Raw genomic sequence first — 25,258 nt, 5'->3', positions numbered from 1 at the left:
TGTACCAGAGACACCCGATAGCTCCCCAGGCACGTTTTCAGGCCCAGAAATAAGATGCATCTTTGATTTGCTACTTGTAAACAGACCGAGACAAGAGGAGCCCCGATCCTCCACGCTGACCTGCCACTCACAGCATCTGTTTAAAGTGGAGTAAAATCATTGCATCGGCAATTACCAGATGCTAAGGGTTCCCACCAGGCGATGGCGGGGGTGAAATAAAAGTCTGCGCCAGAGCGTCTCGCATGGGGCCGCACCGGGCCGCCGCGTGCGAAGGTTTAATGCGATCGTTGGGATTTAGTCGGGAAGCGTGGCGAGGCGGGGTCCCTGTAGAGACGCGCCACCCCACCTCGTCTTGGTTCATCGCTAATTAAGCGCCGTGCGGGAGGAGGGATGGTGGAGGGCGGTGAGGGATGCTTTGCTCTGTCCAGAGAGCGACTCAGGGAGTTGGGCGCCTGGCGGGGCAGTAGGGCTTTTGAAAACTGACCTTTCAGGGATGTAATGTCTGTGCAAGAGACTCCCAGAATCTGTCTGTCATGAAATTGTCTTTTCTTCTCGATGGGGCTCCTACACTTCTTATTTATTATAATTCAAATATATATATAAACTACAAATAAATCATTAGTTTGAGAGCTCATATATTGTAAAGTTGAGACCATTGTTACCATTGATCATGCTAGTTGATAAATCAGGTCTTTCCTCATCCACCAAAAAAAGAGCATTTCTGTATTTCAGCCACGGCAGCTCGAATCCAACCCCCCCTCACCTATATATGAACATGCTGTGAGATTATGGATTAGCAAGTAAATCTAGATCTTTACATTCCTGTCATCCCTTTGTTGACAATATAAAGTGACATACAACATAAGACACAATAACCCATTGAACCATCGGCCTGAAAATTCAGTCTTTTTTTTTTTTTTTTTTTTGAAAACAATACACCGAATTTAACAGAAATAGTCCTAATAAGAGGGAAAACACAGTAAGTTGTCCATGTTTTTTTAAGTGCACAATAAGTACTCTGTCTTTTATTATTGTTTTCCTCTAATGTGATTTTCTCTTAACAGTGGCTCAGAAGTCTGCCGTCTCTTATTGAATTTCTTTCAAATGCCCATCTGACAGTGAGCAGCTGAAGACGAGTCAGGGGCAATCAGTCCCACACTGAGGAGTGAAATAGCAGAACACTGGAGTAATTAATTAATTACGGGGTTTATTCTGAGAATGCTGCGCCTTGCCTTATTCAATTTCGATGGATTGAGCAGTAATCAGCACTGATGACTCACCGCGCTGCCCGGCTGCAGCCTGCCGGTCTGTGCTTCCTGAGACCAGCCCTGCTTCCTCGGGGGGCCGCGCTCGGGCCGGCCGCTGTGTGGTCTGTGCCCCCGCTGTGCTCTATCGGCAGCCCTCCCTTGTACGGGGCGGCAGGGCCTGACAGATTGACACAAAGCTGCGGCTTCCACCTCTTCCGCACCGGAAACCGCCTCCTGGTGCGTGTCGCTTCGGTTCAGCTGTCACTGCACGGCCAGTGGGAACATCTTGGTGCTCATCCTTCAGGGTCTGAACCCCGTCCTTCCCCTCGTGGGTCAGACACCATCTAGACATTAATGCACTCGTTTGCTTGACTTTAAAGGATAACAGCCCGAACACAATAATGAAAACCTACTGTCAGTGTAAAAAGAGAAAAATCACTTTCCTGTTTCTACAGTTTCAGTGGAGCTGCTACCCCACTCAGCATGGCTTCTCTGCGGCCTGCGTCAGTCCAACTCGCCAGCCTTCGAGTGTCATCGCGCTGCCCGGTGCCGGGACTGTCTGCACTTGTAATTGGGCTTCAATCTTGTTAACCACAGCCAGGGACCGGGACCCGGGACCCGCGACCCTCAGAGCCCCCTGCGCCGTGTCGCTCGCCTTAATCCCAGCCCCCCAACATGACAACTTGTCTGCGGCGCCGTGTCAGCTTTGGCTTTCCATTAACAAGGGGCAGCACGGGCGAACGCGGTCCTCAGCGACGTGATGGGACAGCGCTCGACGCCCCCCCCCAAGCCGTGCAGATCAGAAAGGGCAGCCGCTGTTCAAACAGCCCAGAGCGAGCGCCGCCAGAGTGACAGATCCAATCTCACTCCCATTCCCCCGCTTTCTCCGTGGTTTAGCTGTAATGGGACTGGCGTCGGCGCCTGTTAGGGGTTAATCAGCTACTTCGTCCCGTTAGCGAAGCCGCGCGGATTGTTGATGTGGTCGGAATGAATCACAATTTAATTGGCTGTAATGAATTCAATTGTTTGTAATAATGCGCTCGTGGCGGTAGAGAAAACACTGTCATGTTTGACGAATGAGGCACTTCTTAATTTTTAAATAGACGCGCTTTCTCCTCTCCTTGTGCGACGTCGCTCCACAAAACTTAAAATTTCATAAACATGCGTGTGTGTGTGTGTTAATAAGAGAGAGGCCGCACACAAGCCCAGATATCCTCCTTTTATTTGACCTTCTATTCGTCTTTCACCGCGAACGAAGGACACTGATGAGTCAGGCCCGTTTTGGGTGGACTGGTAGCTGTTTCAGCCGAGGTAGACTGTCTGCCTCCAGTCTGTACATCCGAATCGGTGCGGTGGGCTTATGTGGCAAGACAGGGAGCTCGGGGGAGGGGGGGCGCGGCGGAGGTAAGATGTCATGTCCGTCTGTTGGCTAACAATTAAATGTGGCACCTCAAGCAGATCAATTTAACTCCAGCTCGTTTTTTTTCCCTGCTCTCGTTCTCCGTTTGCAAAGTGCTCCAGCGCGCTCTGCTCCTGTCTTTTAATGCACGGCTCCTCGGATGACTTTCCAGTGACCCGAGTTGATTATCCCTCCCCAGCCGGGCGAGGCGCAGGCGGCCGCTGAAGATGCTCCCAAGAAATGAAACACGATAATAAAACAGTACTTGAAATATCAACATCCCGGGGCCTAATTAGAGTCAGCCTAATGGTCCCTAATTGCGTATCTGAAATGCACCAGTTGAGTTCTTTCTAGTGTAACTTGACTACACGTCTCTTTGTACTGATTAATGGAGCCAGAGCTGCAAACTAAAATGCAGTTAATTTATTGTAAGATCTATTAGGCGTATAAAAGGGGGAGAGCAGGAATTATTAGCCTCTCGTTGCTGGAGATACATTTCATTGTGACTCAGAGCGGATTCCACACAGATTAAGCTTGTTAATTTTACTTACTGCCCACATTCTTCTCCGCATTGCTGGGGCCGCGGCCGCGCGCTTCCCCGGCTGAGATGGACGGTGGGGGGGGATTGAAAGGAAGCAGGGGTCCTGGACAACAGTTACATTAACTACTTTGTGCTTTTAATTCATCTAATTACACTAAGGGGAGTGGGGGGGGGAGCTCAGCATTTCCAGTGGATGATACCAGGCCTGGGCTTTTTTCCTTTTTTTCCCTCTTTCTCCTCCTCTCCTTTTATTCATCCCCTTTCATTCCAGGAAAAGGTTAGAGCCATTTTCAGCAGCTAGCGAGACAAAACATTTCCAATAAGGACACAATATACTTGTTTAAATTACCCCCCCACCATGTTGAAAACCATTAAGGGGTGGCGCTTCTGATAAAAAGTTCCTCTCTCTCTCTCTCTCTCTCTCTCTCTCACTCTCTCTCGCTCCCTTTGTAGTGGTTTACCCCTTAATAACAGCTTTTATCAGATTTTGTTATTAATCCATTAGATGGTGATATTCGTTGGGGCTAATGTTGTATTTCATTGCACATTTCATCAATTGAAAGCACTGAGGAAAAGCCGCAGTATTTAGACTAATGTGCTTTCAATTTCGCTGTAATCCACATTTAACCGTTTGAGCCGGGATATGTATTGGAAAATGTGTTTTTAATCTTGGCCTCGTTAAGTTGCCGGTTGACAGTGCATAAAAAACGCAAGGAGAGCGCCGTGTTTGTGCCGTCTGTCTTCACGCTCCAGGTTTCTCTGTGTCCCGAAAACCAATAGCAACGACAGTGATTTTCTGCAGGATTATCATTTATCTTAACCTATAGGTGTTTTTGTTTAGAAAAGTGCATAGGCATCTTTATTGCAGTTGCACGATTGTTTATAAGACTGTACGTGTGTGTGTGTGTGTGGTGGGGGGTGTTCTAGGTTATACATCAGAATTTTAAGATCCCGTTTCAATCCATCTCGATGCCGATGGGAAACCCCAGTGTCAGAAAGACCGGGGGGCGAAATCGAGTATGAAATAAAGATGCAGATATTGAGATTGGGATGTAAAAGGCCAATAGTATAGTAAAAGCAGAAGTGTGGCACTGAAGGGATATGAAAACCTTATGGTTGTGGGAGAGGAGACTTTATTCAAATGTCACGGCTGAGCTGTCACGAGGGCTCGGTAATCCTCATCTAACTGTTTAATGATAGAGAGAGAAATGAGGCCGATACTCGCAGAAAAGTTGAGCACTGTCCCCCGTGTCTGTGCTGGTTTGAGGGGAACAGGCGAGGGAACAGTGTAGAGTCTGGGTTTCTGTGGGGTGCCGCACATGGCAGTCAATGATTAGATTTTTTTCTTTTGTGGCCCTGTGTGCGGTTGTGTTTTCAGTGAGTGGCCCCTGTGTGCGGTTGTGTTTTCAGTGAGTGGCCCCTGTGTGCAGTTGTGTTTTCACTGAGTGGCCCTGTGTGTTTTCAGTGAGTGGCCCCTGTGTGCGGTTGTGTTTTCAGTGAGTGGCCCCTGTGTGCGGTTGTGTTTTCATTGGGTGGCCCTGTGTGTTTTCAGTGAGTGGCCCGTGTGTGCGGTTGTGTTTTCTAAAGCACTTGTGATCTTCAGATTTGTCTTTTCCTGCTCTTGGTTGCTGGAATTGCAAGGATGAGCTGTTCTGTGGAAAGCCAGGGATACAACAACAACCAAAATGAATCATTAACACACACAGGAGCATCATATCTCCCTGCTGGAGCGACACAGTTGGCGTCGGGCCCGTGTGACTGCACTGGGTGGCGCTGGTCTCCTGGCCAGTGACGGGTTTATAAACACTGGAGAGCCAACATGGATTTTTCCCAGTGAAAGCTCGGGATGAGACACCCTGGTCTAAGTGCCCGGGGTGTCTAGTTTTTAACTGGAGGCATTAAGAGCCATTAGACCGCAGTCTCCTGTGTGGTCCTTGGCCGGGCACTTGCTCTGAGGAGGGCAAGACGGCACCTCGTCAAGATCCGTGTGTGTGTGACGAGTTGTGTTAATATTTGATCAAATAATAGATTAATGATGTAGAGTTTCCCCGATTTGTTTTGTTTTGTTTTTTGTTTGCTTGACTGGTTGGTCTCAATGTCTTTGGAAATATGGAAAGAAAACCAATCTTAAAATATCCTCTTTTTTAATGTTTTAAAATAATGTAGTGCCACTAAACTGTGGTTATAAAATAGATGGATTCTTACAGGTAGGATTTGTAACAGTGAGTATCGCAAAGCAGATAAAATAACCACAAATGAAGGAAACCTGAGTGTTTTTGAATTGCTTCAATTTTGTAGACCATATAGTGAAGTCTGTTTCATAACGCTTTGTGTGTCTGGCTTGGCTTCAAAGAAAAAGAGAGAGAGAAAATAAAACATAAAGCAAATTTAATTTAACATGCATGCAGACCATCGTCGAGTCCTCGTACCTGCGCGCGTCTCAGAACGTACTTGAAAAGTTTTTGAAAGATATCATTGAGTTGTAATTACCAAACGCAATAATGTCGTTCTCAGAAAGTTAAAGCATGTTTCTCCTGCCTGCGAAATTAGCTTAAATTACTATAATTTTCAGATTTCTGTAATTGGGAATTGGTTCTTTCTTCAAAAGAGGCTGTGATTTGAAGTAATTGGCTGCTAAGTATGTATAGGAAGCCACTGAGAAAGTTAACTATGTGTAATTGCGTAATTCTGGAGTAGTGTGTATGCAAAGCAGGGCAGGAAAATTGCTTTGGAGGCAGAAGTGTCGGGGATGAGCAGATGAAAATATACCAGAGGATATATACTTGTCTTATTAAAGGGGAAAAAGGGAAAAAAGCCTTGTAGCTACATGATTTATCTCTCAGTTTCTCTCTCTCTGACATCTGTTATCTGGAGCGATCGGTGTGTTAGGAAGCTGGTAATGCTAGAGAAATCGGTGTGGCAACAAGCATTTCAACATTTAAATATGAAGGAGACGTCAAGTCTTGTGTGACTGTGGATGTGTGATTGTTTGTGAGTGTATTTGCCTTTTAAGATGTCTATATTATTATTATTATTATTACCGAAGCTTTTTACACAGAAACTGAAGGCACTGCTTTCGTAGAAAGTAATTGAAACCTATTCATGGTGTTAATCTGGGTTGTGACATCACAGTGTGAAAAGGCGTCGGCGTCCAGGCCGTTCTTGTGCGGCTTTGTGTGTCCGCAGGGAGAGCAATTATTCACATTTTCTGACGGGTACATGTTACGTTATGTCCATATTTGCACAGGTGTAAAGGACTGATTTGTCCGATCTTAGTTTTCTTTTCTCAGTACCTTGGAATAAATGAAAATGCAGAGTGAGCATTTTAAACAGAAATGCAGACACACAAAGTGTCTGTATTCCCCCTCCACTTCCCATTTTACTTACTTTAAACCTTTAATTTGCAGATGTTATTGCTTCACCTTGTGTCTCTGCAAACACAGGGGCATTTAATTGAAAGTTGTGTGTCCAGTCCATGTCAGCACTGGGTCTAATGGTGCGCGATCAAGGCCATTGTGTTGCTGGTCCATCTGTGGCAGGTTTTGGGGGTTTTGTTCTTTATAGTAGTTGTTTGTGTTGCTGCTGCGGCCGTGTTGTTTTAATTAGCTCCCGAGCACAATGACAACCGTGTTTCCGGAGACGCACTTTAAATGTCCATTTGTTTTGGCCCCCTGGATGTTATAGGCGACCGATAGAAATAAAAGAAAAATCAATAGGGTTTCATTAAAACAGCAGGCAATCGCTGCTTTCGGCACAGCTTAATTACAGTTTCAGTAACATTTGCTTTAATTGGAAAGAATAAAGAGACTGAAGTGGAGTGAATGAAGGAATTAGCATATCTATCACTGTGCTCTGGCCTTGCAGCTCTCTGCTCGCACTGAGGAGCACTTACTGCTTTGGGGGGTCTCAGGAAAGGACTGCTAAAAATATTGGGAGGCAATTTGCAAATCATCAGTTTGCAGCTTTGTGTAACACGAATGAGAGGTCTTTGTCATGTGTTTTTTGTGTGTGTGTTTTTTAATTGAATGGGACGAGTTAAATACAATTTGGAAATTATAGTTGCATCACTGCACTTTACCATGTCAGATTAAGCGTATTACTGTACACAAAAGTCATGTGGAAAATCTGAATACTCAATTAAATCGGGCCGGGCGGTAGAGCTGGTGGCTTTAAAGTTGCCCCGATTCATTTAGTCATTATTCTCGATGCAAATATTAGTGACATTCCCTGGTTGTAATTATCGTTTCGTGTTTTTGCGATTGTTTCAATTGTCCACTGCCCGTTTATATAATTCTGTAACTTTGTTTGCAGTCTGTAGTGCCTGTGAAGAGGCTTAACTGTAATTGAGCACAAGGGTTAATATGAATGTGAATAATTTGTAGTAAATGTTTATTTATTTCCTTTTTTTTTTTCCGGTGTCAGTGTTGTATTCGGGAGTCGCTGCTCAGTGCAGCGTGGGCTTTTGCTAAGCTATTGCAGTGAATATCTTCTTCCTCCAGACCTGAGAGAGAGAGAGACAAAATATGAATCACCTAGGAGTCCTGCTTAGGCGGTGATGTCACGGCCGCCCACCTTTGGTTGGGACCAGGCCGAGAATCGCCCCCCTGGCCTGGCGGGGAAGGCTAATGCTTTAACACGCTGCGCCCGCCAGCCTCCCGGCCAGTAATTGCTTCTCACAATGACCCTCCAGTCGCCTCACTGTTATCACGATCTCTGACAACGGCAAATACATCCCCAGTCGCGGCCGCCCGCGACAGATTCGCCCGCTGTAAATAGCTGTTGTTGCAAAGGGGTTTCGGGGGTTAATAACGCGATCGTATTAATGAGGACGGGCACGGATGCATGCAGAAGCCGGGCAGCCATTCATCCTGGCGTCTGTCGAGCTGTGAGATAGCGGGACTTTTTAAAAATGGAACGGATGGTGGTGGCGTGGCGGTTTGTGCGCGACATAAACACCGAGCGGTCGAACGCGGCTTCGGAAGGCTCTCGCACAAAAAGGGCGCGTCTAAATTTTACTTAGCTGACTTTTGCAGCAGCCTGGCTTATTCCCCAAAAGCAGATAAATGTTGTAATTAACGAGGTTTCTGTAAATGTGTATGTTTACTATAGAGGCTGCGTTTGTGTGTCGCACAAAGCCGCTGTACTTCAGCAGCGAAAAGGTTGATTTATAATTTGTAGCATTGCCATCTGTTGTAGTTATGTGAAATTACAGATAAACCAGTTAGTAAACACTTTGCCCCATTGTCTGTTGTTTTGATAATCACCCATAATAACATCCAGCATCAATATGGTCTTTAAACCCGATTTGGGAGTTAATGGAATAAGAGGAGGCAGTCAGTATATGCACTAGGGTAATGTCATTAGGAATGTTTGTGAAGAACAAATTAAATCAGTCGTAAATTGTGCTCTCAAGTCAGCCAGAAAACCAGCCTCATTGAAGAGAAGGGGATTCATATTTTAACCTCTCGCAGAAAATGCACTTAAACAGATTAAAATAAAATAGGGACTATGTGGATGGATGGAAATGGTAATTGCTGGAGCTCTAATGGCTTCCTGTTAGCTATGTGAGGCTGTAGGCAGAGCTATTTTAAAGTTAACCAGTGATTGAGGTCATAGCTTTGGCAATCTGGTGATTAAACTGAACTGTACATGTCACCAAATAGCAGATTATCCATCTAATGGGGTTGCTCAAAACAGAGGCGTCCTCCGTTCGGGAGGGCCGACCCGTGTTGTGTTCGCGGTGTGTTGTTGTGGGGCCGGGCGCTGTGCGGGCGGACCCACGCGTTATTCCCCAATAAAGACATTTAAAAGATGCAACACAAACACTCGCTCAGGAGTCTGTCAGTGTCTGTGCTCCCTCAGCGCGCCGCACCTGGGAAACCTGTTCCTGTCCTCCGGCCTCCTGCCCCTGAGCCGTTTCGTTCTTGTGTTGTCTTGCTCATGTCAAGTCTCGCTTTCTGTCCACCTGGGGAGACCTTGGTGGGCGTCCAGGTGTTGTTCAAGGCTACGTCTGTTTTAAGAACTTTATAAATGATCTTAGGTTAGGGAAAACAAAACAAAAAAGACAACGTGACGCATCGCATCCTGCGTGTTTACAGATCTCATGTCACCCACACAGACTCCGCCCCCGGCCTCTCCGAGGGCTCTGGGTACGTCAGCCGCTTTGTGGGTTTCCAAACACATGGAAGCTGTTTAAGTGAAGCTGTGCAGACGGGAACAGGGGAGGAAAGGGAAAATGATGCTCAGAGCCCCCGTCCACACAGCCGTGCCACTCACCAGAGCGACGGTTTTTAAACTGAACAATTCTAGGTTCAGGATATTTATACCAAACGTGAAAACATAACAGCCTGTTTAAACATTGTAGCTTTTTGTTATTGTTGTTCTTTTTGAAGACCATCAATAATAGAATAACAATGATTGGTAACAGGAGCTTTATTTATGATGACGTATTAGTCTGAAAATGTGATGTATATAGAAAATACTGCCTGTAGCCGCCCATCTCAAAATATCACCCGATAAATAACAATAGTAGGCAAATATATTCACAGCTCTGAAATATACAGTTATTACTTTGCGGACCAGTTATTGTGTAGAGAACTCGCTATCCTGCCTTTGCTGACGGTTGGGACAAAGATCATTTCCAAAGGTAGTGTGTGCTTTATACTCTGAGTTTTAAGACACATGTGTCTCTAAGCCATGATGTTGTGTTTTATTGATCATTATATTTTTTGGTTATATTTCTGTCTGAATCTCTCCCTTCACGTTCAGGGCGTCTGTGTACTTCCCTCCCAGTCGAGGCTGTAGCAGTTTGTAAAGTTTGCTCGCAGTCTTGCACATGTGTGAGCTGAGGAGACATTATCACACAAGTGCATCAGTATCATAACCAGGTTCACTTTGTAGGTTAAAGTCATTTGGAGCCCGTTCTCATATTGTTCTGCACTGACACCAACACGACAGGTGGGTCTGAAAAGCCAAGAATTAAAAAAGGGGGGAAAAAAGTACTTTTGGGCACTGTGTTCGCTGTGTCTGGTGATAGATGGGTTAACAAAGGAGCTGCCACTGCGCCGGCGGTGTGGGTTTCCATCGAGTCCAGGTTCACCTGAAACACGGCACCTCTCGCTCCGGGTGAAACTCTTCTGCAGTCATATTCACGCATTGTGTCGACTAACAAGGAAAAGGCTGTGCGGATTGAATGGCGAACATGCAGGCGATGACATGTCTTCCGAAAAACAAAGTATGTGTCATTACTCACAGCTATGCGGTTGTCAGCTCCCCTCCCGCCACCAACATAAATTTACACTCCTGGCATCTTCCAAAAAAAACGCTGGAATGCCGGGCTTTTGGGGGAAACGTATCTAGTGACATTAAGAGCTTCTAATGAGGTCATGTTTCAGCGTTACGAGATTGGAAGAGTCACTACTAACTGGGAATTAATAAAAAAAAGTGTTGGGCCTTATGATCTAATGTTTTTAAACCAGCACACATTTTTTTAACTAAAGAGCCTTTTTTTGGCCTGGCTGTTTGGCGCTCCATGTTGCGTATCCATCTCTGTCCGTTCTGAAGCCACTTGTCTCAAACTCGGTCTGAAAGGCCAATGCCTCTCTTTTACTGTAATAAATATAAATCAGGCATCAAAATGTAAGCTCCCACCCCTGCAACACAGAGATGTATTGTCGGGAAGCAGAGAAATTTCGTTTTGTGTCGGACAAGTTGTCGGCAGTTTGCGATGTAGTTCGAGATGCGTTTTGGCCAGTTGGTGTTCTAGGTGTGTTATTGTAGGACACGTTATGTACAATGAAAGTTACAGCTACTGGTAGGCGAGGTGCCGAGTTACAACTAGGGAACGTAGGGAATTGGAGAGGCCGGTTTCAGAGGTCAGAGGCCAGAGGTGCGAGAGGCAGCGTTCATGAATGTGTCTCTTGGTCCTGGAAGCCAAGAAGAGATCGGCTTCTTCCTGTTGCTGGACTGGACTGACCTGTTCCCCATCGCGCTGTGACGGGTTTATTTTACAGATCGAGTGGGAAGGTTCTGACCAGCTCGACTGTAGTGAGAGTCGCTGTTATCCGGTTGCGTACGGCCGGGGCCACTGGGAGGAGCGGGGCGGACACGGGCAGACGCTGCCTCCCCTGACAGGAGAGGGAGAGGGAGAGAGAGAGACAAAAAGCAGACAAGCAATGACCCACCCCCTCCCAAAAAAAACAAAAAACAGATAGAGCTCCAGGGTATTGAGAGCTCAGCAGAGGCAGCACAATGTGGCTTTTCACAAAGTGGCAATTAGTGGGTATTACAGGACAAGAGGATGTAACTGAGAAAAAGCAGGGAGGCCTTTCGCCGCGCTGGGACGGCGCTCGAGGAATCGCAGGCCTTCACACCGGACCGCCTCCTTGCCCGGCCTTCACAGCCACGTCTCTCTGCGCGTCGTCCCAGCGTGGCGAAAGGGACGGGCCAGCGCACAGAGGCAGGCGCTTCGAGGGTTTCCCAGCGATTTGATTTCCCTGTTGAAGTCCAGCAGGAGTCAGCAACGAGATGCCTCTGAATCTGCCGGGGCCTCGACTGAAAGTGCCTCCGAGGGGCCACAGCCACTTCTCAAGTGTTTACTTTAGTTTTCAATCATTTACTTGATCTAACCAAAAAGAAATTGCCTGACGCTCCTGATTTATTCAGAGAGACCTACGACCTACGTCTACAGGAGCTGTCGAACCGCAACGGTCTTCCCACTGTGTGGCTGCGTTGCTCTGTTTTTTCCTGCAGTTGGACTCGGTTGGAGTGGACTTGGCTGTGGTTAATTAATGCGTGGTCATTAAGCTCCACACAGTGTTCGGCAACGCACGAAAGAGCACTTGATCTGGAAATTTCAAGTTGTTTACTTCAAGTTGCTTCACTACAACGACAGTTTGTTAGCCCTGTCAAATAACTTACCACACAAACACATAAATACACACAACTTCATAAATTGCCTTTTTAATTAGTTCCGACTCTTCTGTCTGATCGAGATGATCTAAACCGCCTCTATTGGAGAACTCTTAACGGACCGCGGGACCCCCCCCCGACTGGATTGTGATTGGTATTAGACTGGGATTGTGTTGGAGTTGCGGTGTGGAAGAGCATGCTTTAATTGTTGTTGTTGTTTGTCATTAGTGTAAATATTACCTGTGGAGACACGGTGGCACAGTGAGACACAGTGAGACAGGCCTGCCCTTGTGTTTGTCTATCACTGCATCCCACAGCACAGACTAACACACACACACACACTATGGCTATAGATTGATTGCTCAGTGATTTTATCCATTTTATTGGAATAATTTGGCCGTATTGAAAACAACCGGACATCGTGTAGTCCAGGTGGGGAAGGGTGTGAGGTCACTTCCTGTCTTTTGACCTCACTTCCTGCTCCAGCTAGTGCGCAGCACAAACAAATGGAAGAAATCTGTGGAGCTCGGAGAGGCTCAACACTAAACACACTTTGGCAGATGAGAGGGGAAAGAAAAAAGGAAAAAAGTGAAATCATTTGCATTTGCAAATTATTTATGATCCCATTCACTTTGATTCATTAAAATCTTAATTAGTAATTTCGTTTAAGAGCTTGCAAGTGTTCAAAACTCTGTTGATTAATTAATTATTTTGTAATATGGATATTTTGCTATTGGGTCAGCCACTGGAAACTGGGCCAGGTTTGAACTGGGAACCAGGTGAGCTGGTAAGATCTCAACCAAGCGGAGCTGTTTTTACTCTTTTTAAATATTGCCCTTCAAGCTGACATTTAAAATAGTTTTGGCTGCTACAATACTGCCCTGTCATGGTGTCTGCAGTGTTTATTTAGGTGGACTGAAGCAGCATCCTTACCTCTCCTAAGATTTTATATTTCTTTTTTTTATTTTAAGCATTTTTCCTCCAACTGTATTTCATAGTTTTTTTTTGGATTGGATTTTTGGGGTATTGTGCCAGATATGTGCTGGCAGTTCCCATTCTCGTTCTGGGCGATTGGGAATATGTATTGCTCCAGCACATGCAACGGATTTGGGATTTTGGACGTTGCATCGGGGTGGATATGGGAAATGTCTTTGCGGTCGTCTGAGAAAGCCGTCATTTTGACAGAAAAGGAGGAATCCGGCGCAGTTCTTTCCACAGTAAATTGCAGACTCATCGCTGTCAGGGTGCCGCCTGTTTCCCAACACCAGTGAAATTGATGACTTCTAACTGTGTGTGTCTGATTTCCGAAGAGTCGCAATTAATGGCATGTTTTAGGACTTGCACTCGGTTATGCATTTATGGGAACGGTTTTGTCATCCCGGGGACACAAATGGAAATTGGGCTTCAAGGCATTCAAGACAGAAAACAGGAGAAACTTCTTCACACAGAGAGGCGTCACAAGCTGAACAAACTCCCCAGCGATGTGGCTGAAGAGACAATTTGGGAACATTCAAAAACAGACTGGATAGGACCCTTGATCACTTAGTTATTAATGGATACTTATTTCCCTCATTAACATGCAAATCAATTTATAACTTTTTTGAAATGCGTTTTTCTGGATTTTGTTGTTGTTATTCTGTCTCTCACTGTTAAAATACACCTACCATTAAAATTATAGACTGATCATTTCTTTGTCAGTGGGCAAACGTACAAAATCAGCAGGGGATCAAATACTTTTTTCCCTCACTGTATATATTTACAATTCAAAGTACGTCTGAATGAGTCCAATTGAGATATGTACATTCGTGTTGCATCATTGACTGTTCATGGCTGTAGAAAACTATGGTGATGAATTGTGAAGGCATTCAGATTCCCTTTTGTTTAAACACAGATCCAGTTAAATCCCAAACATGGCAGCCGGTTCATATGTTTACAGTGAGAAATCACACACACACGTATCGAAACATCTGTGAAGAATATTATATATTTTGCAGTTCAGAGAGGCAGCAAACTGAGGAACTTTCCCCCCACAGTGATTAGGTGGCGTCCTGATCAAATTAACGAGGGAACAGAATCAAACTTGTCACGTCAGTAACACGGCCCGAGTTCATACCTGGGAGCCATTGTTACAGAATACCTCCGTCAGAGGCAGAAGAATGCAAGTGATTATGAGAGGAACAATACGCCCGGCCTGGCCAAGTCCGATGGTGACTTACACAGGAATGCGTACCGAGCACGGTGACATCCGAGGGGCTGTGCGGAGACGGCTCTGTGGCCATCGACGCACACAGACACGCACCACAGGGGTGAGCGAATGTCCTCGTGCCACACTCCCGTCAGTGAGCGGGATGAGTGTAGCTGGCGAGCTCGAGTGTCAATTTATCATATTTGTGTTTGGTGGTCACTGCACCACGAATCCAAAATCGCCGTCGCCCTTGTGGGTCGTTTTATTCTATCCATTCTGGGCCATTTTGGAAAAACAGACTGTTACAATCACGACAAACTGCTTTCTGTTAAGAGTTTTTATTATTGTACTTCTCACGAGTAGTACCAGTATTTTATTTGGGAAAATGCTGATACACACACCTTTATTCCAGTTCCAAATAACCATTAACACAACAATGTGTTACTGACTGAAACAGCACACTATCACAGCTGCTGTTTGTAGGGAAAGCAGTGGAGGGCCCGTGTTTATGGTTTAGACCTGAAACACATTGTGACAATTCTTATTTACATGTAAACGTTTCTGAGAGATCAAGGTGTGTTTCACAAGCCCTTGAGAGCAATCGAATCTGAATTGTCCCTTTTTACTGGAAATACTGGATTGTTGACAAGATGTGCGTTAATGCGGCAGCGTCGGGCACGACCAGTCAACACCAGGTGACATTGGACCAGCGGCCCAGGGAGAGTCTCTCTGAGGAAACTCGCAGCACAGACCAGGGCCGTGCCTCAGTGCTGCCCGGGAGATCTTTAATTAGTCCACGTTATGTCCGACTCATTACGCACGTTAATCCGGGGCGTTATTATAATTGCATTAACAGCATATGAAGAAAAAGATTAGATGTTCTCTCCTCGTAATGAATAATTATCCAGTGACAGAGAGGACTCCCGTGGTCTGAGGAGGATCGCAGCGAGACGTTTCCTCTTCTGTTCAGTGAATTTATAATAATAATGTTTACTTATTTATTGATGTTGTATAGGATCCTTAATTAAAGCTCAATCCCAAAGCGCTGTACAGATTACAAGGTAGAAACTCTTGTGTTTCTTGACAGGTTCGGCCCTGTGCGCTGATTCCCATGGGGGCTCCGCCGGGTCTCTGTGGCTCTCGCACCGGCGCCGGCTCCTTCCCTCGTGGTGATATTTGCCAATGTGTGCATTCAACCTGCCTCCCAGAATCAATGCTGCTCCTTCCTTCTACCCAGGCTGTAAATCATCAAAAGGTTATGAGTATTGATGACAGTTGAATGCAAGAAGTAAATAGTATTTTTCTTTTTATATATTTTTTTATCCAGGAAACTCATTTATTAGGTGACCATGGCGGGGCCCTCTGGGCTCGAATGTGGTTTTCTTTCTCCAAAAGCTGGCTTCTTCCGCACACCACTGCGGGGCCCAAAACAATGGGAAATGGGGACCCTGGTCCCTAAAGGCCTGTGATTTAATAGCGCTGTAAAGTTTATGATTTATGTTTGGATGCCTTTTGCTTCCTCCAGATCAGCATTGCTGTTCTTTTGAGTGTTTACTTCTTGACAGGTGACTCACAGGAACGGTGCCGGTCTGGATCCGGTGTTTCCCGGACGTGTTTGGTAGAGTTGTACATTTCCCAGTATAGATCTCCCCAACATGGAGACCAGCTCCATGAGCTGGATATAACACAGTCCAGGACAGGGACCAGGGTGTCTCACAGGTGATGGAAACTGAAGCCTTTGTCCTAGACTAGAGTCCTAGGTGTTTACACAGGGAACCGTCGGCAGCTGCACCTCGGAGTAAACAGACTCAATTTCCTCTACGGTTAAAGAAATGATCATAGTCATCATGATAGTGTTAGTCCTGGGCAAGGGCGACTGTAAATAAATAATGCCACCATCAGTAGCAGAGATAATGAGTGGAACATTTCGAAGGTTTTTTTTGTTGTTGTTTATGATCAAATGTAATCATTACAGGTTTAGTCAATAGGAGACACTTAATGATTATACCAGTCAGCCAGGGGCGGAGTGGGGCCGGGCCTTTGTTTCATTCCAAACTTTATAAACCGCATATTATTGTAGGTTTCGTGGATAACAGTGCACAGTTCACTATGGCGGATGCTAATTACAGGGAGTAAACAAACCAGAAACGGGATGTCTATGGCAAGCCATCGAGGTCATACAGCCGTGAACGCAGGCGAACAATCGTGAGCTTAGCTGGTGGGGCTGGCCCCTCGTCCGCACTGAAGCAATAATGTTTGTACTGTACAGAAATACAGCAAATATGACTGATCACGCATGCGCTTTATGAGTTTTAATGAGTTCAGAACGATGGTTCAGAAGAGGCACTTCAGTTTCGGCCCCTCGCCTCACTGCGCATGATCCTGTCATTTCCCGCTTGTCAGTGAGGTCGCGTTCTTGTAGCACAGATTCAGCAGTTCTGCGCAGATCTGCAGAATTCCACCGATCCCACCGAACTGCTGAAATCTGCACTATGAGTACGCGACCTGAGTTACTGCTGTTTTGAGTCCTGTACAAACATGATCAAGATGAACAGAGTCGATTTCATGTTAGAAAATTAGTTTTTCTTTGTTGTCATTTGAAGAAAATATTGAACTCCAACGTTTAGGTCCCCATCAAGTGACAGATCTTTTGATCACCCAAAGGGAAAATACATTTTTGTTTATTACGGAATGGCAAAAAAAAAAAGCGTTCCTTGTTCCTTGTTCCTTGTCTTTTATTCGGAGGAGAGACCGTGTGGACACACTCTGCTTACAAGGACTTAAAACACTTGTCAGAGAGACGAGGGAAACATTAAAGTATTTTATAGGGACGCTCAAAACAATCTGCTTGCTTGTGTCAGGTGTACAGGAGGACATTAATAAGGGCCTCAGTGATTAGACAACAGACATGTATAAAAAAAAGTCAGCTATCGTCGATGAGTGTTATTTTCAATTATTATACAGCTACAGTATTAGCTATAGACAAATTGGGGCATCCTGTGTTTGTATTAGAATCGTGGAGATATTTTTACATTTATTTGTATTCTATGCTATAGCTACTCGTATTGGTAATTTTGTGTGATTTTGTTGTTTATAGCATTACAGCTTCATAACTTAGAATGTACCTTAAATCTACCATATGCATTATTTTCATATATATACAAGGCGCCTCAGCACATAATTCACAATTGATTGTGTGTTTTTTGTTTACGATAATGTAACATAATTTGTATTTTTTTTAAAACATTCTGGCAAATCACAATTTATAGTAATTTACTGTTTTAATATGCTTTCTCAGGATTATTGGTGCTCAAAAATGGCAGTAACCGCTACGTCATCTTCACTCAGTTACCTTTTAAACTTCTTAAACGTTTTTGCGAGACTGTAACGGCTGGGGTGCAAATATGCAATATGTTAGACGTGTTCATAGGTCTTTTCATGCCCCACCAGTTCATAAACGCGCCGGCCGCCACTGCCATCAGATCAGCATATTGAAATGTGAAAACATGCTGAACCTGTATTTCTCAGTCAAGTTCTGTGACTTTATCCTTCAGATTTCCTTAATGTCGATCACAAATTAAACCCTCCGTGTGGCACCAGCCAGCGCAGGCAGATACCCGCGGCCCGAGCCGGCTGTTTGGCAGGCCGTGCTTTCCTTCCCACCGCCGGGAATAAGTGCCTGCCGCACATGGAATTAATATTCATAATGGGCTGCCCTTGTGTGTTTTACAAATGACAGGGAGCTGTTGTTTCTTTCGTGTTAAAATTAATAAAGCCTCATCAATTAGGCTGTGTCAACCATCGCGGTTGTAGCATCCACCACGATGCACACCTTCAATTGCCGGTTGGACGCCCCTCGCGGCTTAACCTCCACAGCGACTGTTTTTTTTCTGCTCCTGGTTTCCAAAAAAAACTAAACGCTATAGAAATCAAGCACATCATATAGCGATATAGGCCCCTGGAATCGAGCTGCCTTTGTTGCAGATTACTAGATTAGTAAATAGGATCTACCAGTAGCAGGGAAGTGCTGGTGCGACGCGGCCCGCGCTCCCACCGCGCGGTAATGAGGAATAATATCTTTAAGGGCCGAGGGCTATTGTCCGTCCAGTTCTATCAATCCTAAAACTCGCCACCTCTTGACTATTAAAATAATCACCAACAATTACGGGGAAGCAGAGGAAAAAAAAAACCCAACACAGTAATTTTTCTCCACCTCTGATGCTTATGTTCCTTTTGATGTTTTGTGGTGAATAAAAGGCTTATTGGGCCTCGAGGATGACCCGCACAATGCAGGAGCAGGAATCCGGGGCTGAGTCTTCAGCCACTATTAACTAAAAGGGCCTTCGACAATTTATTGAGAGCCGGAGATGAAAGAAAAGAACAAATAATTTAAAAATTGACCACCTTTAAAATGAAGAAAATAGAACTGTAAAAAGGCATTGTAATATACTTTAATCTTCCCTCTGAATGTAACAAAATAAGAAATGCCATTAAATCTTCCTTTGAAATGGATGTGGCCCAATTACCTGAGCGGCAAAATCTCGTTAATGAATCTATTGTTGAGGCAAATAAACAGGAAAAGCAATGCTGGAAAGGGGCGATCTGTATATTATACAGACTCATTTAAGAGATGAAAGAACGAGAAAAAATTCAAGTTAAGTCCATATAAATATCACGGCAGAGGAGGCTACTTGCAGGTGTAAAAAAAGAGAAAAAAAGAAAAGTGAAAATTGAAATTCCATCTGCCGTGGCGCCGAGAGCGAGCTAACCTCTCGGCTCTGCCGGCGCATCGAGCCGCAGCGGCGGATGAAAGCCCACAGTGGCATTATAATTAACACCGCGAAGAACAGCAATAATTATAATCAGAAGAGGTGTTCAGTTACAAAAGCGGCTCTGTGTTTTTTCATTATTTAAGTTGGGTTAAATAGGATTACAAGAGTTGTTTTAACAATGGCATTTGGCAAGTTTCTCTCTTTTTTTTTTAATTATCTGTGCATCGAGCCCAAGACTCAGCCCCCTCCGGATCCCGAGAGTCGTGGGTTTGTCTCAAATGCCACATGCACCGGCCGGGAATAAAAATGATGTGCTCTACAAATATATATCTATACGATTTTTTTGTTTTTTAACTGAATAATAAAAGTCACTGCCCATTAGGAAATACTTTGTAAAACACAGTGTTGTGGGTATCCGGAAACGTCTTGCTCGGACTCAGGACACTTTGTTTGCACTGACCACAATGAGGTCGCTACCCAGACTGGTCTGGCAGGTACCGGCCCGCGGTGACCCGGCGCAGGGCTGTCCGCGCAGGAGCAGCTGGCCGAGGGGGAAAGGTTAAGTCCACGAGTGCCGGTGAAGGTCTAGACAGAGGTCAGGGGGTCTCAGTCAGTGCCACGACCCCGCTGACCCCTGTGAGTCCACTAAGAGGAGCCTCACCTTCACCTCCAGAGCAGTGGGGGAGGGGTCTGCTGGTGTATTCAAATCAGTGGGGGAGGGGGGGAATTGAAAGGAAATGTATAAGCAGTCAGGATGAGGAAGTCGCTGATCAATCGGGTGTTCCTGAAGGCTGTTTGGACAGGAGATGCCAAGGTGCCATTCCGGACTTCCTGCGGGTTTCTCGGTTTGTTTTCAGTGCCGTAGCCGCTGCCAGCCCACCAGCCGCGGACAAACGGTTTCCGAGCAGACCTGCTTACTTCGATATCTTAAGTTAAATATTTTAAATGATCCCCGGTGCAAAAACGACAAACCGCGGTGCTTAATGGCGCGGATGAGACGGCAGAGTCTCCGCTCGGGGGATTTCTGCGCCCCGTTACGGGTCGATGCGAGCAGCACATCCGGCGTGGCGGGCGGAGAGACACGCCACATGTTTAATATTTCAGGCGCAAATACGCGCCGAGCCGAGAGGGGAGAGAAATGGATGGGATCCCGAGCAGAACGCGATGTGGCTTGTTTAAAACAAACCATTTTGCACATGTCTGATTATGTTCTCAGCTGGAATATGAAACGTAATTGATAGTGATGTGTACCACTACCCTACTGTACTATTCATTCCCTCATTATTATTTTATAAATATATGATTAACACTTATTGCCGTTGCCCGACTCCCATTTGCTGTGTCGACAGCCCCACAAAAGACTGTTCAAGCTTGAGAGATGTGGTTTTCGAGTAATTTAAATTTTACAGTTCCATTTACCCTGCTTTTTAATTTACCATATAATGATGCTATTAGAATACAATACATCTGGAAGTCGTGTGGGGAGCGCTTAATGTTCTGTGGCTCTCGCCGCTAACGCAACGCGCCGCCGAGGCAACAGATGTTCGGAGATCAGGAGATTTCTTTTTTTACTTCAGTTATTTTCAAGATTCTCTGTTTTCTTTGAGAGAAAGAGAAATAGAGAGCGTTGAAAGACATTCAGATGCTGTCAACAGATCATGAGTTACTGAAGTCAAGCTATGTGGGACAGGAAGTGTCCGCAGGCTGCAGGATGCTGTGTCACGTGGCTAACTCTACGCTTTTGTCTCTGTTTATTGTGTTGTCGTCTCTGTGCGTGTCTGCAGGTGACGGTGAAGATGTACAAGCGGGGGGCGCAGGGCTGGCTGGGGAAGCCCCTCTTGGGCACGGCCACCATCCCCTGCAACACACACATCCTGTTCCGCGTCTGCGGTGAGGACACCGACGCCAAGATCCCTGCCCACCAGATCGAGCGGATCTGCCTCAGCATCTGACGGGCTGGGAGGCCGCAGAGGGGGAAACGGAAACACGAACAATGGGCCGCCGTCTAACTCACCTCACTCTCTCGCGGCGCGGCAGTGAGACACCTGCCCTCGCCGCCCGACGCCTGCCGGCTGCGGTGAATCGAAAACACACGTGGCGTGCCATCCGCCCGGCCGCTCCCGCCCGGTTCCCCCCGCTGTGGCCTTTCATCCCCTCAGCCTCCATTATGTTAATTAAGATTTTTCTGGTAATAAATGTGATTAATTTTCTCTAATTTTTGAATTACAATTCCAGTGCCTGCTTACGGTTTTAAAGCAATCATTAATTACCAATTAAAATAGCTGGCTCGTTTGCTTCAGTGCGAACCCGGCGCTGTTGTGGCTCGGTCTTTAACGCTCTAATTGGAGTGATTAAAAAATGTGTGGCCTTTAATGTGAGGCGAGGTGTTAAAAAAAAAAAAAAAAAAAAAAAGAGAAGACTTATTACAAATATTGTTTCAGGGGCTGATTTACCGTCTCTGGATGCAGAGTCGCAGCTTGAGTCGTATAAATGTGTTACTGAGTTTTATACTGAGGCCTTGTGCGATAATTTATTTAAGGGCTCGTGTGTCTTTACAGGACACCGTTCGTTTTTATTTTCATCGTGTTTTCTCTCTCTTTCTGTTCTCTAAAAGCTGCATTAACAACTCCCAACTAAATTTACCCCCCCATAATTGCCTCTAATAAAGTTATTCCCATCTGCAGATCAGTGCCTTAAGCCAGCTCTGAAAGCACATCGCTGTATTGCATCAGATCTCACGGCAACTTTTACCTGAAACTGAGTTACGCGCCTCTTAAGATCCTCCGTATGAATCTCGGTTAAAAATCTGTCGCAGGGAAATGGCTGTCAGCGCCGAGGGGCCGATAGCGGCGCGGACCGAGAGCCCGGCGTTCTTGTGCCTCCGGTGACGCACAGTGGCCTCGTGCTGCTGGTTTCAGTGTGGCTCCTCTCACCGTCGTTATTGTGCAGTGATTGAACTGAACGCATCCCTGGCCTGCTCTCTTATGAAGCACAGCAGTGGCAACAGGGTACGATTGTGTGTTTTTCGCGCGGCACTCAAACGCTCAGGCAGAAACACATTGTCATTCTGTTCGCACGGACATTGCTTTATCTGAAGTGTCGAAATTCCAGGGGCAAGAGCCACTTCATCAACTGTATATATTAGTCATGTGCACGTGTGTATAAACACACACACACACATACAACACACAGCACCACCACGAACACCGATGAATAGACCAAGACTGACTTCTTAGATGTGCCCGTTACTGAACAGGGTGATGTTGGAAACTGCCTTCAACAGTTGGGCTGATTGGGAGTGTGATTTATTGATTTATTAACACTGAACACTGTGTGTTTTCGTTTGTTCTTCGCCACCCGTGCCGAGAGCGGCCCGCTCAGGTGGCTAATGCTCACAAGAGACTGCCAGCAGATACCCGTACCACAGTCGTGCTCAAGCGTGGTTTTGCTTGCCATTTCACAAGGCTAAATTTACCTTTACAAATCTTCCGAGCCACACGCGTGTGTCTGTATAACCGTTATACTTCAATGGCACAAACCCGACTCTGTCGGCATTGTGCCACACGAAGTGGACAGAACCTAGAACTCTGAAATCCGCTCTGGCAGAACAGATGGGAACAGGTCCGCGATGAAAACAGGTGCTGAATAAAGCACTGCCTAACGAAGTGGCCACTGAGACCAGACACTGTGAGGGACTGAACACTTGTTCCACTTGCTTGTCTGCTGAAGGAAATGGACGAGCTGCTCCATCGTAGCGTCACGATCTCCTTCTCATGAGGAATAACGACCAGCTGTTTTATTGCGATTGAGCGGCTTAAGCACATGGAAACTGAAGGTCTCCCTCCAGCAGCCAGTCTGATAACTGGAGGAGGAAAGGGTGGTGGCTGGAGTAAATAAAGTGGTGTTCGGGGGGGTTGCCTTAAAACCCATGTCTTCCTAGAGCTCAGTTCCCATCCATAATTCCTTAAAAGGAAGACTGTTTTAACTGCCACAAAACTCGGCCGGTTCTGCGCGTTTTTATCTGATAATTTATGGGACTCTAAGCGTTGCGCTTTCGCTCGCACTGAAGCACCGAGACAAACAGCGCGCTTTTGTGTGGATTCGAGGGCTCGTCTTTCCTCTCTTTGTGATTTTAATTGATATGGAGATTTTAATTAGGTGTCATTGTCATTTCCCCGCATGTTTGTATTGTGTTGGTGTTTACAATAAAATGAAATGAAAGGAACGTGCTCTGAAGCAGTGGCTGTAACTTCTGTCGGAAACTTGTGGCTGTTCTCGACGAGGCGCTGTTGGCCAATGCAGGGCGGGGGTACAGACGTGCTTTGTTCGGTGTCTGTCTGTCAGCTGCGTTGTGTAATCCTGCGAGCGACAGAGGGTCCCGCGATCCGCTCAGGGCCTGGCCGGAGTGTGCCGGTTCGTCCTGATCGAGGACTGAAAGGGCCCTTTGTTGTCCTGCCTTTAAAACTCGCTGTGCTCTGTCATCCCCAAGATCATATATGAAAGCCGTGTATGTTTAATTTGCTTATAAGAAGAGATTAATCTGCAGCAGTGAGTCTAATGCTGGGGTCACACTACACGATTTCTACAATCCGACCCAATTTTGTCAACAGTGGGCAGCTCACACTTAACGACTATCTTGCACCAAATTTATGTGTTTTGCGTCGTGACGGAGCGCACACAACCGATCGCTTAAGTACAGGAGAACACACACTACACGACTGATCTGAAATCCTTGTCGTGGCGATCTGCGTCACAGCCTCCAAATCTCGCAGAAACACACATGATCCACTCAACAAACACGGACGTGGACATGTACAGGTCACGTTTGTGTAGCGCAGATCTGCGCTGCTCCGCTAGTGGGATCAGGGGATTTCTGCAGATCTGTGCAAAACTGCGGAAAGAACGCGACCACAAGCCGCTGTTGTTGTTTGTGTTCGTCTGTGCGGACAAACACAAAAAGCGTGTAGTATTTTAAAATAACGTGCCCCGAAACAACCATTGGTATTTGAAGTATTTTAATAAATACGTATGAAAATCTTATTCTCCTGTCATGTTTATTCTTCCTGTTTCTTCTCTCTTCTTCAGTCAGCTCGGCTCTCATTGGCTGCTGATCACGTCACTCTCCACGATCTGTGCGGATCAAGTCGTAAATATAAAACATGTTTAATAAAATCGTAGCGGCTCCGACAAGCTTACTATCGGATCGGAGGGCAAGCGATCGCATCGCAGTCCGTCTCACACTACACGGCCATCGGTGGCAGAGACGCACCCTGACCAGGCAGCTTGTCGTGACGATCAGTGCCGATCTGTTGTGAGGGCCAAATCGTGTTCAAATCGGGCTTAAAATCGTGTAGTGTGACCCCGGCATAAATGCCTTAATTAGTTGCGTCTTGGTGTTACGGGATGTATCTATAAGTGTGTCTTTGGTGTTGGGGGGGAGAGACTCGACTCTAGTGCCTCTGTGGGTCTGGATCTCTGCCCTCTTCCTGTCCTCGCATCTACCTGTCGTTCGGTGTGTGTTCAGTGCGTTTCCACTCTCCCTTGGGCTGCAGTGCTAACGAAGCCGCCAGCAAGACCCGTCTCTTGTTAGCATCTCCTGACCTCACTTCCTGGACCTCGATGACCACGGAGGTCAGAGTTCACCAGGGAAATGCCCACCCTCACCCACCCGTTGAGTAGCTGTGCTTTGGTGTCCAAACTGCTGATGTTTACTCGGCACTATTAGAGTTGTTCTATAAAATACAACTGATGTGTGGGTTGTTTTTTTTGCCGTCATTTATGTATTTGGTGATTTGTAAACCCGAGGTCAAACTTGATGCAGTCACACTCATTAATACAATCTTGTATTCATGTGCAAGTTGTGGTCATACTCTTGTCTCCCAGACTATGGCTAGCAGGTAGTTTTTAGTCTTTTTTCATTTCTTCTCCATGTCACTTAACAACACGAAACCTTTGTGTCATGCTCATTAAGCGCGGTCCGGATCAAAGGGCTCACGGCGGGGTTCGAGATATCCATCAACAAGTTTCTGTCTTTGAAAACATGAATGACCACATAATGGGAGGGTTCAAGTGTGGCCAGGAGGAGGTAGAATTTAAAGGGGGAAAAAAATTAAACTACTCTTCCTGTTTCTGGTCCATCGGATGACCGCACAACTTGACAAAGGGTCTCTTGTTGGCCGCGGAGGCAGCAGTTGGGAATAAAGG

The 25,258-nt window shown here is 45.9% G+C and overlaps 1 protein-coding gene across 1 annotated transcript in view; it reads left to right on the top strand.

Annotated features, from left to right (window-relative positions):
- Positions 1-23,279, top strand: part of LOC136716075 (uncharacterized) — a 36,150-nt gene extending 12,871 nt beyond the window's left edge. Inside the window, exon 7 of the mRNA XM_066693561.1 lies at positions 20,839-23,279. Within this exon, the coding sequence (XP_066549658.1) occupies positions 20,839-21,006 (168 nt within the window). The 3' untranslated portion in view covers positions 21,007-23,279. The remainder of the gene's footprint in view (positions 1-20,838) is intronic.
- Positions 23,280-25,258: the final 1,979 nt, after the last annotated feature.

The sequence above is a fragment of the Amia ocellicauda genome, chromosome 20 (genome assembly GCF_036373705.1).
Source record: "Amia ocellicauda isolate fAmiCal2 chromosome 20, fAmiCal2.hap1, whole genome shotgun sequence".
Classification (NCBI taxonomy): Eukaryota; Metazoa; Chordata; class Actinopteri; order Amiiformes; family Amiidae; genus Amia; species Amia ocellicauda.
The sequence above is the reverse complement of the archived record's forward strand: the minus strand, read 5'-3'. Positions and strand labels throughout refer to the sequence as shown.